General features: G+C 39.5%; 1 protein-coding gene across 4 annotated transcripts in view; it reads right to left on the bottom strand.

Annotated features, from left to right (window-relative positions):
- MYOM1 (myomesin 1) overlaps positions 1–18,132 on the bottom strand; it is an 80,110-nt gene that overhangs the window by 40,694 nt on the left and 21,284 nt on the right. For all 4 annotated transcript variants that reach the window (XM_054191308.1, XM_054191305.1, XM_054191306.1 and 1 more), the window contains 11 exons: positions 15,571–15,663; positions 14,590–14,678; positions 14,370–14,432; positions 12,766–12,930; positions 12,022–12,183; positions 8,413–8,554; positions 7,557–7,756; positions 5,416–5,472; positions 4,917–5,041; positions 3,198–3,381; positions 2,001–2,175 (listed from right to left, as the gene is read on the bottom strand). In XM_054191308.1, coding sequence (XP_054047283.1) covers positions 2,001–2,175; positions 3,198–3,381; positions 4,917–5,041; positions 5,416–5,472; positions 7,557–7,756; positions 8,413–8,554; positions 12,022–12,183; positions 12,766–12,930; positions 14,370–14,432; positions 14,590–14,678; positions 15,571–15,663 — 1,455 coding nt within the window. The remainder of the gene's footprint in view (positions 1–2,000; positions 2,176–3,197; positions 3,382–4,916; positions 5,042–5,415; positions 5,473–7,556; positions 7,757–8,412; positions 8,555–12,021; positions 12,184–12,765; positions 12,931–14,369; positions 14,433–14,589; positions 14,679–15,570; positions 15,664–18,132) is intronic.

An 18,132-nucleotide genomic window follows, 5' to 3' on the forward strand; every position in this document is an offset into this window, starting at 1 on the left:
TCATTCACACAACGAAGATAATGTCTAAAACCATGTCTCTTTAGACGTGCTGTTTACCAACACTCTCTCCTTCTTAAGACTACACAAGTTTTTGTGTTACCAGAGGGTCTACCTTACTTCTGCTAATATATAAAATCCATACTTCCTAATGGAAATGATACGAAAATCTGTTTGTGAGATATCTTCATGACATAAGTAAAAGACACCCCTGTAGCACAGGTTCCCATAATGCATTTCCAATCATAAATGAAAAATTGCAGTGTTCAAAAAAATTACAAGGCAATGTACGAGAGCTAAAAAAAAAAAGTGTCAGATTTTTTATTTCACTTTCTTGCTTCTATATGTGACACAATAATCTAAGCCAGACAAATTCTTTTATTAGAATAGTTTTTCTACTGGATTATCTAATGATCACATAAAAAACCTCATAAATTTTCTCTGGCGTGCACCCTGAAAACACAAAATTTCCCAGGACAGGAATCATTTATTTTGGAAAAATTGTGGTTTGGAAATTTAAGCATTTTATTTAAAACAGAATTTATTTTTCAATAGATATTTTAAGTGTATTTTATTTCATGTTACTTTTATTTCGTTCTACTTCATAATGTCACGTCTTGCACTACCAATGCTGACATCATGCAATGATGTATGAAGCAAATATAATATGGAAAACAAAGAGTATTTCAAAATCAAAATTACATTTGGGGGAAAAAATAAAATCGGAATCAAAATTTTCAGAGCAGAACTTTCCCTACCTGTTCTATCAGATTTTTCCAAATCATTTCCTTTCACCAGGGTGTGTGCAGAAAACCAGAAAAGCCAAGAGGTAACAGTCAGCCTGGGCCTGACTGCATCATACGTCATATCACATCGACTGAAAATGCAGTCATAGGAACCTAAGCAGTGTAGTTACATCACAATGTATCGTAACTCAGAACAATGTTTTCATTTTTACTGTGAATAAAGATCACGTTTCATATTTTAAAATAAGCAAACGGCACGGAACTTCACCAACACTTGATGTAACCACGATATAAATCATAGAAGTATGTATGAAAGTATATAATATTGGCACATACAGCTGTTGCAATATAAATGCGCAAAAAAATACTTAAAGGAAATTGTGCTCGTGTTCAAGCAAGTGGGGTTTTAGGTACATTTACAATGCCTTCATAGACAACAAAGTTGGTCCAAGACTATTTAGCGGAGCCTTACTTACTGTAATAGGGGTTGTCATGGATAGCAATTACAAATAAGCATAATCAGTCATAACAAGCACGGACTGCTTCTGGATTGGCGATTAACCCACTGGAGATCAAGTTCTGCAATTACTCCTTTACACTCTGAAGATTACATCCTCATTCAAACAAAATGAAATCTGATTTAGCTTGCAAAGTTTTAAATCTTGATTATTTTTTCTGACTAGAGACTGAGCTTCATGTCAGTAAGAAATGTGAGTTTATACCCAATATTTAAGAGCGTTCATTAATATCTTGATATTTGCAAGTGAAAGAGCAGTTAGAAAGTAATATTGTTAGCGTGATATAGTTCACATTTCCTCCTGACATTCTAGATATACAATCCAGAAAGGTTTTCAGCAGTCTTCCAAAACAAAGGACTTTGCTTCCAAACATTAAGCAGTTTAATTTTCCACATTTGTAACCTCAGTCATTCCTTGCTATGCTGTTTTTTGTCAAACCGATAGGTTGTGCAATAGCTAAAACTAGCGAGCTGCTTCTCTTTTCTTCACTAGCAATGCCCATGTTTCCTCCCCCTTGACTAATTGTTTCTAATATAAGTTTGATTATAAATTCCTTTTGGACAAGAATCACATCTTGAAATATGTTTTTATAACTTTTTACGAACTTCTCCTGCAAGAGTGATTCCAGCCCGCTGGCTACCACAAAGCGACTAACTACTACTACTAATGGCTGGAAAGCACATATACCCAGTAAATCAAAAACCGGTGACCACAATTTCCATGCTTTAAAAGCCATTACCTTGTGCCTTTCACTGGATTGTTGTTGCATGGCTCCCAACGACCAGATCCAACTACACTTGACTCAATGTAGTACCCAACCAGCTCCTTGGCATCTGGGGGCTCTGTCCAAGTGACAACAACTGAGGTATCTGTATTCCTAGTTGGCATAATACGCCCAGGAGCTTTGGGAATATCTGTGGGAGAGAAACAGAAATAAATTAGTGACCAACCAGTCAAAATTTACAAATAAAATAAGAGTGACATTCTATTTGTGATTATATTAGCACAACTAATAGAGATTTAACCTCCCAAACCTCCTGTGATTTCAATCAAGTAATCTGGCACAGCCGGACAGGATCAGTAGGTTCAAGTCCTTGATGGCAAGGTTCCTCACATCTCCATGGCCTATGGTTATGGGCATTTCTTTCAGATTAGATTTTGTTTATTGCCCTGTGCTGAACATCTGCACCAGAGATGTGATTTGGAGTTTTCTAAAAGGGAAAATGTGTTAGGTGCACACCGAATGATTTTGTGCAGCCCACAGAATAAGTCAGAAATAAATGCCCCTGTTAAGTAGCAAAATGCATCTTAAGTGTTTTTGAAGAAGAGGTGTTTTACTCTTCTTCTTAGAGGATGTAGTTCATGGGCATCAAACCGCTCTGAGAATTCAACCAATATGCAGTAAACAGAAACAATCTGGGAACTGGATTCAAATAGGCATTGCCATTTGGAAACAAATTGCTAATGTAGACATAGCTACTGATGCTTTACTGTGGTGAACATCTTGGCTTTTCTTCCAGTGGAAATAGTCTCTGCATTCATGTAAACATTAAATTCTTCACTTTTGTTTAATTTGGCAAACAAGGAAGGTTAAACTCTGCTGATATCTGGGCTTGTTTTCAATAAAGACTCTAAGTAAAACAAAACATTTTTGTACTTCCTTGAGTTTTCATATTCTTTCACTATTTGCAGCCTTTGCAGTTCTTGGCATCACTATTTCCAGCTTAATTCCCTTGGTTTGCATCTGTCATTTGACTATACATTAAAGGTTCAACAACCCAAACCAAAATTATTTTAGCTAAAGGCAATAAATCACGGACTACTCTTAATACTTGAATTATTTACTGGGCAGCTGTCTGTCTTCAGACAAAACAATTACATCATAAACTGAAAAGATACCATGGAGGTAATTTAATACATACAACCACACACTTACCGAGTTTGTCATCCACCACAGTGGCTTCTGTTGCTTCTGAAGGCTCACCAATTCCAGCTGAATTGCAACAGCGAACTCGGAAGCAGTAGGATTTGCCTTCGGACAAATCAAAAACTGCAAAGCGAGGAGACTTCACAGGGATCTCGGTGTTCACCCTTTGCCAGTCCTCTGTGCCAGCAACGCACTGCAGTCAAAGCCAGAAACTGCATTTGGCGCAAAAGTATCGAAAAGCTGAGTGTCTAACCCAACAAGACTTTCTGCCTGGACCACCAAATGTGTGTCTACTATGGAGAACGGAGGCACGTTCCTTCTTTCGGCCTTGCCACAGAACGAGTGTATTTCAAAGCTTATGATCTGCCAGATGTCCACCTACTCCAGAAAACTAACGTAAACGCTTACTGGTTTTAATATATCAAAGCTAAACTCCTCTCCACCACAAGGAAGTGATGTTATTAACTGCATCCAGTTCTGGACTGCTTTCAAAATAAATTCTGCAGACATTCAATATCTTCCAAAGAACAAAACTCTAACATTACCACATTGCTTCTAGATGCTCCTGTGCCACTCTTGAGAATATTTCTGGGGTGGCTTCCAGAATCACTCAGGATCTGACTTCCATTTTCCAGAAAATAATTAACACGTGCAATTAATTTGTGAATTGTTTTTCTTTCTGTGGCTAGAAACTCTACATCCCATAATCACTTATACCATTAATATTAGTGATTAATTTTTGCCTGTGATTTACATCAAAGAAAGTTTCAAGTAATGGGCCCTGCTTTCTGAGGGATTTCAAATTGTCAGGAAAACATTACCCGACTGCGTGACATTAGTGCTCAGTAATCAGCATGCAATAGGTTATTCAAAAGCTTACTTCTATGGAAACTCAAAATTCATGTATTCATCCTCCCTAAGTCTGTTGCTAAGTGAAACTCATTTATTTTGACCAGACTTCATGAGAGAGATGAAAAACACATAATGGGAAGATATTTATGTCTCCCATGATGACACTTCCAGACTGACAGGGAAAAGCATTGATAAAAAAGTTTGGGAGCCATGAGATAGAAGTAAAAAGGGTGATGGCATGAAGAATTTTCTAGGCTAGCAGCCATGCAAAAACCATCTCAGAAAAGCAGGACACTGAAACTAAAACTGATTCTGTTCTAGAAAAGAAATTTTGTCATCTTTGTTGAGTTGGTGAAGCAAATGGAAAGTTAATGTAGAGGATAAATAGGAAAAGACAGCTGGAGGAGAAAGTGCTGATGCCAAGAAACTCTTGCAGAATGCCTCCATCCAAAATGTTAACAATCTGTCCCACCAGACAAGCTTCATTTATACAAATTTAATTTTATATATATGTGTATATATATATTTATAAATATATATATATAAAAAAAACATATTCCTTTGCTCTGTGCTTTCTTATTATAGAGGGAGTTTGTCATGCTGTCTACTCCAGGGTAGGTCAATGACACAGTTCATAAAAGGATATTACAGTGTTGGGACACATTCTGCATCTACTTTCCTATTTTCCGTCTTTCTTTTCTTCCTAGTTTATCTTAAACTACAGTAACAATTATCTTGATGAAGTATAGAAGTTCTAGTCCTGGCCCCAGTTTGAAAGTCTCACGTGAAAATGCAAGTTACCTAGAAGTCCAGAAGAGATGGGAAAACAAATGTAAAAGATTGCCACAACTTGATTCTGATTTTGTCCAGTTTTACCTTTTCCACAAAGTACATGATACCCTCGTGGCCCCGCTGTCCAGGGGGTTTCCAGCTAAGCACAACATAGTTTTTGGTGGCCTCAATGACTTGGAGGTCTGTAGGTGGACCAGGAACAACACCCTCTGAAGAACAGGGGAGAAGAATAGGAAAGGGAATTGGGATTTAATTTTCATACTTGTATCAGAATTAGTGCCACAATTAAAATATAGGAGTATTAATATATCTTTGCACCTGATATTTTTTTAAAACGTAGAGTTAAAATCATCTCAATATTGGTTTTAAATGTCCTTCTTTTAACTCTAAGCATGTTTATTTGTTAGGTCCTGAATAATGAAACCTCACCTCAACAACCAAGTCGGGAGTTATTCAAGGTCAAGTGACTCTCAGAACAACGAACTTTGGGTGCGTGCCAAAGTCCACTGAACTCACTGGGAGTTCTCCTAATTACTCAGCCAGCTTCACATTAGACTTTTGTAGGCAAAAGGGCTGTGTTTACCTGCAGGTTCTTCCTCAGTGACAATAATCTGTCCAGTCCAGGGAGCAGAAGGGTGACCTGAAACAAATGTCAGAGGTAACATGGAAATGGGAGACTTCAAGAACTTTTGAAATAATGAGAAAACCGACTCTTTTGTGGTTCATAACTAACATTTGCAAGATCCATGTGAGGTGCTTTTTTGGTTACTGCTGTGACTGTTGCTCATGTAGCACGCTCGTTACCCAAGCTAGTTGTAGGCTGACCAGCTTGAATATAGAGAGCAGCTCAGCAATCAATACAGCTAGAAAATTTAATCCACTAAAACATCTATTCCTTCCTGAGATGTCATTGAAGTTGCCTAGGTGACAAGCAGAGGTATTTGTCTCACTGAGCTCATCGTTTTCAGAGAATTAACTTCAACTTTATTTTCCATACTCTATTCACTTGGTTTACGGAATCACGGAATCACGGAATCTTCAGAGTTGGAAGGGACCTCTCGAGATCATCTAGTCCAACTCCCCTGCTAGAGCAGGATTGCCTAAAGCACATCCCTCAGGGCTGCATCCAGGCGGGTCTTGAAAATCTCCAGAGAAGGGGACTCCACAACCTCCCTGGGCAGCCTGTTCCAGTGCTCTGTCACCCTCACCATAAAGAAGTTTTTCCGTGTATTTGATTGGAACTTCCTATGTTCTAGCTTGTGCCCATTGCCCCTTGTCGTGTCACTGGGAACCATTGAAAAGAGCCTGGCTCCGCCTTCCTTAAACACACCCTTTAGGTACTTGTAAACATTAATCAGGTCCCCCCTCAACCTTCTCTTCTCCAGGCTAAAGAGTCCCAGCTCTTTCAGCCTTTCCTTATAAGGGAGGTGCTCCAGTCCCATAATCATCTTGGTTGCTCACTCATTAAAAGAACAGCCAAATTCCTGCAGGCTGCTCTTTGTCTCTTTTTAAAGCACTTTCCCTCACATTACGAGCTTTCAAGTCATGGGTCACAGTCACAAACAGAAACTGCTCAGCCTGACTCAACATAACCACCTGATATGATTTGGGTGGCTCTCTCAGCGCCTTTATGTTATCATATTATTGCAGTTATGCATTGAGCTATCAACCAGGTCAGCACACTTTCAGAGATAATTTTTTTGCAAATGCTGTTCTCCACCTCCGTGTGCTTCACCTTAGGTTGGCTGATGTGTTTTGGAAATGTGAGCAGAGAGGGAGGGGGTGGGGAGACAAGAGGGTCATGAGGGACAAGAGCAGGAGATATAACAGGAATAGACCACCAGGACCAGACTTTCTCTCCTCAGACAGCTTCCACACTTCCCAGTGAAAAGAGGAGGCCTCCACCAGGCCTCAGGTTTCACATGTCTGTCAGAGCACAATGTTTCCTGGCGGTGCCAAACCTCTTTCCTTCGGCCTTTTGTTTTTATTTTGAATGGGAACCTTGGTCATCTGACTGCAGTCGGTAGCTTGCAGCATTACATACAGTAAGACATATAACCAGGGAACATGGGAGCCCTCTGGCTTTGCATACAATATGCTTCTACATTGGACCATTTTAAATAGTAAAACTTCAGAAACTAGCAGAAATAGTTGGATTTTAGGCATATGATTTCGGCATATGTGTAGAGAGGTGGATTTGGAAGCAAAATGCCTGGGACATTGCCAGGCCACAGGAAAAATATCCTTGACGTGTAAAATGTTAACTTTAAAGCAGAGAGCTTGGGATCAGTTACCTATTGGGCTACGCTGGCGTTGTGCTGACGTTACTGCAAGACTTTGATCGTCACATGAGCACAGAATCAGCCAGCCTTGCCTGTGGCACAGTGAGAGAAACTATTCACAGGATCTGTTCAGCTTTTTTTGTTGGCTGAACAAAAGCAAGTCTCTTCAGGCAATTAGGTCTCCTGTGCCTTTTCCTCCCTTCCTGCAAGTTCAGAGCGTAGCAGCACCGCCAGCCAAAGCCATTTGAGTCGATAGGGCACTTTGTGCAAAGAGCACTGAGAAGATTTCTTCTTGGCAAAGCGGTCTCCAAAGAGTATTTTGTTTTTGCATTGCTCCCTCTAGTGGGACTTCGGAGGCTTATGAGTAGATAGCCATAATATTTTTTTTAATGAGTTATGACTTCTTAAACCTTTCAGGCAACCTGCAAAATGCGCATCTTACTTCTAAGCCTGGCTCTGTCAGCAGGATCCAGAGCAGCCACGGGCTCTGACACGCGGGACGGTAGGCTAATGCCAGCTTTGTTCACAGCTCGGACTCGGAAAATGTAGGAACGGCCTTCAATCAGACCAGTGACAGGAAAACGAGCAAACTTCACGGGAGTCTCATTGCACTGGGTCCAGTGGGTGGTGCCGACCTCGCACCTGAGAAAGACAAACAGCAAGAGCAGTGCTGGGAAGGGAAAAACACAAACCTGGGGCACCTCCATCCTCTTTTACAGCTTCACCATCTGTTCGTGTTCATTGTCTGGTCCATACCAGTTTCCTCAGCAGCGTTTTATACTGGTGACATCAAAGCAGCTGCACCAAGGGGTCAGGGCTGAAGTACCATCTGGGCATGCACTAAATCCCTCACAGCTGCACCCCTTCTTTCCTGAACTGAGGAAGGGACATGAGCAGAACTCACTTCACTGTTTAAACCCTCCCAAGTATGCTCCGGGATACTCAGGGAGTGTCAGCTTTAGCATACGTGAAGTGACATGCAGTTGCCAGAAGGCGACTCGTTCATCTTTCATGCACAGCACTCCACTGTATATCCCACAAAATGATGGGCTTCACAGGGCATGGAGACCTCCGTTGTGAGTTCTGTGATGTAGTTAAATGAAGCAGGACGTAATTATTTCCATGAAAATTAGATCATGCTTAGCCAATCTAAAGCAAAATAAAAAAGTATTTTTCTTCTGGCCAGCAACAAGAATAAAAATAATGACCATTTTATCTCATGCTTTTCAATGTGCTTTTAGGTTTTTGAGTTAGAATGAGCAGCAATACAAATTCTCCAGTCCAGCATGGTCACTGACCTGTCAATGAAATATCCCAGGATGGGGTTTCCTCCATCGACAGCGGGCTGCTTCCAGGAGACAATGACATAATCTTTGTTGGCATCTAAGCACTGCACATCCAGCGGTGCGCCAGGGGCTCCGGGGATTTCAGCATCAGCATCTATGAGGATTTCCAAATGTGAACCACATTTTTTTTTCACAATTATTAATCTTTAAGGACAGAACTCTGTTCCTACTGAGCCAAAAATGAAGTTCCATTACTGGCCTCAAAAAGTATTTGTTTTTCTATTGCCAGTGTTTTTCTAGGTTTTGGTTTTCTCTTTGCCACATTTACGAATGCTTAATATGTTATAGCATACTGTAAATGTAATTCATCTAGGCGTTTTAAATAAGATTAGTAACACGCATTCTGGTTAGGTAGCTGCCAGAGACATAGCTGAACTAAAAACTTGGCAAACTATGTATTTATCTGCTATTCTACTTAGGAGAAGAGGCTGATATCTTGCCTTACATCCAGGCGATAGCTCCATCAAAAGCATTCACCCATTGGATATACAATCCTGAATTAAATGTCTTATCTCCATACATAGTCCTTCATTGCTTGTTTTTGGTTAGCTATGAACTACGAAGGTGTCAAAACCTTTTGAAGTTTAATTATATTACACATACTTTATCATCGTGGAACATAACCTTCATAAGGATGAGCATACTGTTCCTTTGAAGTGTTTATCACAAATCTGAGACTGCTCGTGTCAAAGGGCCTTGACTCCAACATCAGCTTCTCGACGTATCTTATCTAAAGCTTTCAAAACCAGAGCATATGCTGGGCACTGGGGAATTTTACTGTTTACACAGTCAGAGCCTGATTTGTGAGATGGGGTAATTTTCATGTAGAGAAAAATAACCTTTGCCAGAAGATCGTATGAAACACTTTCAGAGATGTTGTTTCTCTGCAGAATAACATCAATTTGTACAATTACATGTAGCATTTTTCAAGCCTGCTACTTCGAAAGAAGACCTGACTTAGGCAAGAAAGGCGTATATACCTGAAGAAAAAAATATTTTGCTAATAAATATTATTTATACATTCCATCTGAACCCCAGACTTCTTAAAAAGGTTTGATGTTTCAAGGTACTACAGGATTTTGTATTACAATATTAAGTAATCTCTATATTTATGCTTTTGTCTTTCAGAAAAAAATGCCTTATAGGAGTATTTAACATGCTTCATTAAGTAAAACAGTAGTCTTCAGGAAAAAACCCACACTCTACACTGTGTCTTCCCTTACAAGCAAAGTAGCATCACATGGAACTTCTGAAGCTGCGCCAAAGTTAGTTAGTCCAGGTTCTAATTACAGCTAACTCAATACATTTTTTAAAAACGATACCGTATAGAGTAAGCAATCCAGTTAACATAACAAAATAATAAGAACATTAAGAGTAATAACAATATGTCTTCAGTGACCTCTGTACAAAAGGTTTTGGTTGCCCATATTTACCGCTTGACTAAGAAGAGACACCACAGTTTCTTTCCAAGACAGACTGGGAAATAGCTGGGGCAACAAAGATTGCCGATCAGCGTCAGGGAGGCTAGGATTTCATCCCTGATGGCTTGCTGACAAATGCTGACCTGTAGCCATGGCAGAAGAGTGACACAGGGTCTCGAAGCCTGTCTAACGACCTAATGTTATGAGCCCGATTAGCGCATCGCTCACTTCCATCGATACACAGGGATTTCTATGCGTGGCACGGAAAGACAACTGCTTGTGCTTAAATACTATAGCTAGCCCTTTATAGCAAATTTGACTACAGTTTAGGAGGAGCAGTGAGGCATATACTAGCCAACTGAGACTGCGGGGACCATTTACGTAGGAACGTAGAATATAATTAATCTAATTGGAATTTGGCAAACACACCGATTGGCTAGTAAGATTCTCTGGTGAAAGGGGTAGTGGGTGCAGAGTCAGGTCATACCTGCATTGCTAGAAGATGTAACAGGAACGAGGGTGATCATTTATTTATATGGCAGCAGAATTTAAAGCAAAACGAGAAAGGCAAGTCCTGTTCCTCGTCACGGACGCTCATTTCAGTAGACTCTTTCTTCAGGTGATGAAAACATCTGCTTCAGTCATATTTTCGGAGCAGGCTGTTATCTCACACAGCTCTGCTGGACTTGGCAACACAGTGCCATTCTGGGCATGGTCTCAGAGCCAAGAATTTCCAGAGCCTTTTGAATTAGCATTTCATGCTTCAGCTGCTTTTAGCAGCTGGGACAGATATAGAACCAGCATGCAACCTGATAGCCATGGCTCCTTTTAAAGAAATCTTTCTCTAATAGAAATTCAAGGAGTTTTTTCATGGTACAAGCAAACAACACCTGGAGAAATTACATTTTAATTCTACACTTTGCTGCATTACTTTAGAGAATCACAGAACGGTTGAGATTGACAGACAACTCCAGAGGTCACCTAGTCCAACCCCTGGCTCAAAGCAGGGTCAGCTAGAGATGGTTGCCCAGGACTGTGTCAAATCACGTTTTGGATATCTCCAAGGATGGAGACTCCACAGCATGTCTGGGTAACCTGTTCCAGTGTTCAACCACCCTTGCAGTAAAAAAAGTGTTTTTTATGTTTAAATGAGCTTTCCCGTGTTTTAATTGGTGTCCATTGTCTCTTCTCCTGGGACTGGGCACCACTGAAAAGAACCTGGCTCTGTCTTCTTTACTTCTCTCCATCAGGTATTTATACACATGGACAAGCTCCCTCTAAGCCTTCTCTTCTCCAGGCTGAACAGCTCCACCTCTCTCAGCCTTTCTTCATATGAGAGATGCTCCAAGCCCTTAATCACCTTCACTAGACTCACTCTAGTAAGCTCATGTCTCTCTTGTACTGGAGAGCCCAGGACATGACCCAGCACTCCATATGAGTCTCACCAGCCCTCAGAAGAGGGGAAGGATCACCTCCTCAACCTGCTGGCAATGCTTTTCTTAATGCAGCCCAGAATGCCGCTGTCCCTCTTAGTGACAAGGGCACATTGCTGGCTCATGTGCACCTTGGTGTCCACCAGGACCCCCAGGGTCTTTTCTGAAAAGTGGCTTTCCAACCAGCCATCCCCCAGCTTGTGTTGGTGCAAGACATTATTCTTCCCCAGGTGTAGACCTTTATGTTTCCCTTCCACTGTATTTTTACTGCATTGTGCGTTAGAGAGAACCCCTCAGATGGTGCACAAAGTCTTGATCAAAAAACCAGTGCAGTTTAGCTAGAAGTAAGATGGTTACAAAAATACATTTTTAAGTTATTATGTAGATTTTTGCTCTTTATGACTTATGTTCAGTACTCTTTATAGGCTGAAATTAAGAAAGAGTAGTGAAGTTACATCAATACCCTAAATTTCATACTCAGAATGCCAATGTGGTATAGAAGTCTTCTAGCATGTGACACCGAAGCTTGAAGCATGCCTTCAATTTTTCCAAAGACAACAATTGGAAGCTATATTGCTAGAATCTATTAATAAAAAATAATTATTCTCTTTTTATTGGGAAAAAAAGGACCTAAAATGGCTTAGACTGATTTTGCCAGCATTTTCCTCATTTCTCTAGTGACCTTTGTTCACAAGACAATATCCTACCTCGAACAAAGACATAACCACTGTACTCTTCATAGTAGTCTCCCATCACCACTCGTAGAGTGTAAAGACCTTCGTCTTCCTTGTTTGCATGAGTCAGTGTTAACGAAGCTCGCTCCCCGCTCCAGTGCATCTGAACCCATTTGGATGGTGTAATAAGAACACCTAGAAATTAGAGAATGTCATGATGAGAACTAATTGGATCTACTGAGGAACAGATTCTGAATATATGGAATAGACAGATTGGAAACAAGAGAACGTTCTTATTATGCAAATTTCAGTCATTGAAGACAATCATAAATTACTGTTAATTCTGCTCTCATGCCAATTTTGTCTTCATTTTCGAATTGTAACTTCAGAGAGCAACAGTTTTTTTAATCAGCTCTTGCACAACACATTTGTGCAACTACTTAAGAAATGTCTCGGCATATAAATAAGTAGTAAAAGCTATGTGGGCTATGTAGATGGGCCACATAGATGTTGGAGCTGATCGAAATGCTTCTAATTTAATTTTTTTTTAAGAAAGAATAAATCCCTAGGAGATGTTTTCACACGCTTTGTCTGTTTTCTAATTGTGGTTCCATTTCAAAATGCTAATTTTTAAAAAAACTTTTAACTGAAAAAGAGAAGATATTACTGTTCAGAAATCTGAGAAAGTGATGATCAAATCATAACATTCACACGTGCTGAAATAAGTAGAGATTTACATGAAAGAAGTTTATATTTCTTCTTGTCAAACATTCTCACCATTTCTGTACCATTCGATGTCTGGTTTGAAGCGCTTGATGTCAGGATTGATGACAACTGTGCAGCCCAGACTTATTGTCTCGCCTTCTCTCCCAAAGGCTACATCAAACTTGTCAACAAAGCTGATTTCAAACCTGGAAGCGTAGCCATGAGGGGTAACGCCAACTGTATAAGGGAAAAAAAAAAATCTGGCTGTTTACTTTTTCTTTCCTTTTGTCATGACAGTAGTAAGCAAAAGTACCCAATGATTATGAACACAAGCTCAGGTAAAGTTTAATATATAAATAGAAACAACATATATTCAGCAACATATTCAGAGGTAATTGCAGTGTCAAATAATCCAAGCCCTTACTATCACAGAGAACCAACTATTTCTTTATTTATGCAACTCTAGTTCTTACAGCTAGTTCATTTTATCAGGAGAAGCTCCTGCAGAATTTCATTCCAGAATTTCTAAAATTTCAGATCCAGCATTTTATCATTTCATCATAAGTTTTTTTTTTATAACTTAAACAGACTTCTACTTATGATTAATGATTTGTTCAGTTCAAGCTGATCTTTCGCTTATATGGCTCTTTTCTTTCCCTGATTTAACTTTTTCCTCCATCTCAGGGCACTCATGTGTCCACTCAACCTTCATTTTTATAAGCTAAATAAGCCTTTGGTGGGGGGAAGGTCTTAATATTAAATGAGGTCTCCATTCCCCCAGGCATGCAAGTAGCCTGTTTCTGTACTTGCTCCTGAATTTATCTTTTCTGATGTGTGACCCAAGTTATGCAGTATTCTAGACAGAATATCCTAGTTGCTTTACACTTGTGCTGCGTGTACCTGGCACGGGGACTTCCGTATTTCTTTTGAAAACAGCTCAGTTGCTAAAACCTGGGGTCACAGTTTCCTTTTCCACAACGGCCCTACACTGGTAGCTCTCGGTCTTCCTGTGATCAATGAATGCCGTCATCTTCCTTTCCCATAACCAAGTGATAAATCCCAAACTATATTGGAAACTTGTGGCCTTGCATTTTGTAATGCGGTGCATAATCTTGTTTTCTATTACTTCAGAGCTTCGATATATAAATGACATCTAGTATGCCTTTGCAGCATATCCTGGATTCTATTTGTGCTGTGAGGGCTTCAGGTAAAACAAACTACAATTTTTACCTTGATATATCCGAAGTATTCAAATTGGATTCTGGCTATTTCATCTTTTCTGTGCATTTTCGCAATGCATGGAATCGTGTCGCAGCAGAGAAGAACGGTTGAGTCAACTACTCTACTTCTGCACATGCACCCCCTCACTTTTTTCCAGACCATGTTTTATATATTGCAATAGATGAAGTGTTTCTCTCTTTGGCAGATTTTATTCCACAGCCAAGGGCAATATTAAAAGGATGTTCTTTATCTAACCAAATAGCCATAGATCCAGAAGGCAATGCCATTTTCCCCTATGGGTGAAGCTAACACCAGGTGAAATTGTAGAGCTCAGTACCTTTGTAAATCAGACCTGCTTCTTTTTTAAATAATGTTACAAAATATTCTGCTTCATAATTTGTCATGATGTCACAACTGTAAATGGATGTGTCAAACAAACATATACTGTGACTTACGGCCCAGAGGCATGGAAACAGTTCCAGCATACAAAAGGCTTGCATCAATGTCTCCTTTGTACCCTAGACAGAAAAAGAGCAACTCCAGTCACTGTCACCACGAGGTGAAGGCTCTCTGAGCCACAAAAATGAAATTGGTAATATGCATCTTAAAAAACCAAACCAAACCAAACCAAAACAAACCAAAACAAAAAACATAGGAAATATTTTGCAAACCTACTCTTTACCACAAGGGAAGCATAAGCCGAAATTTCTCCTTTTACATTCATAGCAGAGGCCCGATACTGAGCAATGTCATCAAAATCACACCTAAAATGATAGAAAAGATTAGGCACGGCACCCTTTTACTCCTTGGCATACGCTCTCCTACGTTTTAGATCAAAAAAATCCCCTCAGAAATCTGCGTAAAGTCTGTAAACAAGAAAAAGCTTTGAGTTTTTCTCAGTGTTAAAACTCCAGTGTTTGGAATACATATCTGTTTTCAAATATCACTTGCAGATTTGAAATTGAAAATACAATGGAAGTAGCAAAAACTGTCTGACAATATTTATCTAAGTTAGCTTATCTCTAATTTACTGTCTCCTGTGTAGAGATGCTTAACATGGAAGCTGTAGAAATGGTAGATGTCATAAAATATTTTCAAAGGGCATCCACCAGTGTCTAAATTGTCAAATCTTGACTGTGGCTGATTGTCAAATTAGGTAATTAGGTCTCGTGTTTTCAATGATTTTTAATGCAAAGTGACTGCAAAAATTTCCTATTTGGAGGATGAGTACTCTTAAAGATATTTCTTGTGTAGAAGTGAGGATATCTCATTTCTGTTCCTCATTTCAGTAAGAACCAGGAACTTTGCTATATTTGAAAAACAGTTAACTCACATATTTTTATCCTGAACTAGATTTTTCTCATGTTTATCTGTAGTCATGCAGCAGACAAATGGAAAAAGTAATCACAAATGTCCCACATGTTTCCGACTCAGCCACAAATAGAATAATCATCCAGATAAATTACTCGGGTAAATTGCATATCCTGTACTGAGGAAAACCAGAACGGCTTCAACGTTTAGTAGACAGCATTCACCTCAGCTGTACAAACTTGGTATGTCTCACATCCCCAACAGATGTGTTCACATTTTGCAGGTCTCAACCTATAGCAACATTTCAGCTTAACCTATTTGTTAAATTATCTAGTATTCCCTTACGTGCTAATCTCCAGTGAGTGCAGCCCATATCGACTTTCAATGATATACTTGCCAGGGTGAGTCTGTACATTGATGGGCACGTTGTTTTTGTACCTATGGAAAAGCAGAGAAACAGTATGTCACAAACCGAAGTGTATAATTATATACTTTAAAAGGTCAAGTGCTCGGTGTTTGAAATAGAACATCAGTTTCTGCATGTTTCTCCCAGATAAACTGTAGTCTAATTTCCTGGAAAGACATTATTACGACAAGCTTAAGCTCACTCTCTTTCTCTTTGACCTGCCCCAGGTGATTTTTATTTTCTAATTAAAAGGAGAAAATAGTATTGAACAGGGTGAAAACCAACTTACATTACCATGAATTTCAGGTTACTGCTTGTAAAGGAATCAAGGAGTCACATGAACAACATCTCAGAGTTTTGTGAAGTGCAAGCAACGAACATTCTGTAGCATCCTTACCTACTAGGTATTGTACACATTTTGTTTGATTTGCATATTTCATCTACTTTTAAAAGCTGCATATTCACAAAAACTTCCAGTTTTCTACTGGAAACTTTTTTTGTTACTTGCATAGCTAGGCTGGCAGAAGCCCCGATGCAAATAGGGTTAGACTGATAAAAAAAAATTGTCTTGATGGTAAAGTGCATTGCAGTGAGGGATCTGGAAAAAACTGTACTACCAAAACTTCTCTGCCTTTACAAGCATACGCTATCAGTGTTTTCAGGTACAGGTATATCTTCAGTAAGTAATTTGAAGGAATGGACCAGAACTGCTCAGTAGTGAGCTGGCACTGCTAATTTCAGAATTTATATAAACAGGTTGAGACTCATGGAGGGAGAGTTCAGTGGTTCATGGTAGATTCTTCCTCACCAATTGTTGCATTAAAAGTCACTCATTCTGGACAATACATGGTGTAACCAAGTAAAAGTTTGAGTGAATCCTGTTTTAGCTGAACACTATTAATATGGAACAAACTGGCAATACGAGTCTAATAAAAATAAACACTGAATTGTGTTCAGTACATTTGGGATTGATGTGAAGTCTATAAAGAAAGAATGTTCCCTATGATAATGTCCTCCTTTAGCACAGCTTTCCCTGTGCCCCATAAGGTGTGTATATAAGGGAACTGGAAATATAGATGATGATAGATAAAAGTATCTTCATCTCTTACTTTAATGTAGCTTAAAAAACCCTTTCTCTTCATAAGTCATAACAGATATCCAGCCAAAGAGCTTTGCTTCTTCATTTTGGATTTTAAAGGTCAGTTTCTCTCATGATTTTCAATCAGGAAAGGGAACTGCTCTGCTGTCAGCACCCCGCTTCACCAAACAAGTCAGTAATAAGCTTTTTTTTTTTTTTTAACCAAGAATATTATTAGTTTAATATGTCTCAAGATGAAGCTATACCTGCAATAAATCTGAAAACTGCCTTTCAACAATTTCAGTGCTGTGGAATAAAGAATATTTGCCTGGCTACAAATATTTGGGCACAGTAATACACTGGGATTTTTCCAAGTGCCAAAGTGAGCAAGGATCATAAACCCTAATGCTTTTCATCCTGATCTGCCTCTCAGCAAGATGTCTCTGAAAAGAGACTCAATGCAGGGCAATACCCTCTATTCCAGACTTCAAACGGTTGCAAAGATGCTTGGCCTCATTAAAGGTCTCCTACTGCGTTATCCTCACTAATAATACATGCGTCCACTAAGAGTAAATCCATTCACCACCGCTATTCAGCTCGTCTGTGCAATGGTGCCCCCCAGACTGATCTGCCTGGGAACATCTGGGCATCTCTATATTGTGTGTACTGTCTCAAATAGTTTAGAAAATAGAATAATGGCATCAGTTCCTAATGTTTTCTAGGGAATATGTAATCCTGTGAAACAGGACTTGACTCCGTAATCTCTTTAACTTTTCTCCAAAGGGTTGGGCAACCCTTGGATCCTGTTGGCAGCCAGCGCATTCAGTACCATGTGGTGCTGTGCAGAAACAAGCCCAGTCAAGCAGCAGCAAGACGACTTTCACTTCTCTTGTCCTCATTATCAGGTTAGTAAAAAATAATTGATTCGATTTTGGCTTATTCATATTCATCTGTGCAAAGAATAGGGCTCATGTGTTAGAAGGACCATTTGTTATTTCTGGAAACGCAAATTCCAGAACAGCCAAGTCATTAGCTAATGTTGGACTGCAACCTCCCACTGTCATTATGCACTGATAGTTCATGCTTTCTGCTACTGGTTTCAAACGTCCTGGGTTTTCCATATGCTTTTTCCAAGGGAGTCAGAACAGCTGCATCACACAGTAAGGTTTTCTTTAGAGAAAGTTCATGAAGCTTTATAATTTATCATGCACAGCATGCAAAGGTCTCCATTGCTTATACAAAGAATGACTGACTGGAATACACAACTGAATGAGAGCTGACAGATCCAGGTCAGAACTGTTCTGTATCTCAAAGCGAGGACACCTGCTGAAATGGCTGTGAACTCTTTTTTTCCATTAGTAGCCCGTGGCGAACTGAAATCCCTTTGGAATTCAGATGTACGGTAAAACGATGTATTAATTTC

Source organism: Rissa tridactyla, chromosome 2, assembly GCF_028500815.1.
Source record: "Rissa tridactyla isolate bRisTri1 chromosome 2, bRisTri1.patW.cur.20221130, whole genome shotgun sequence".
Classification (NCBI taxonomy): Eukaryota; Metazoa; Chordata; class Aves; order Charadriiformes; family Laridae; genus Rissa; species Rissa tridactyla.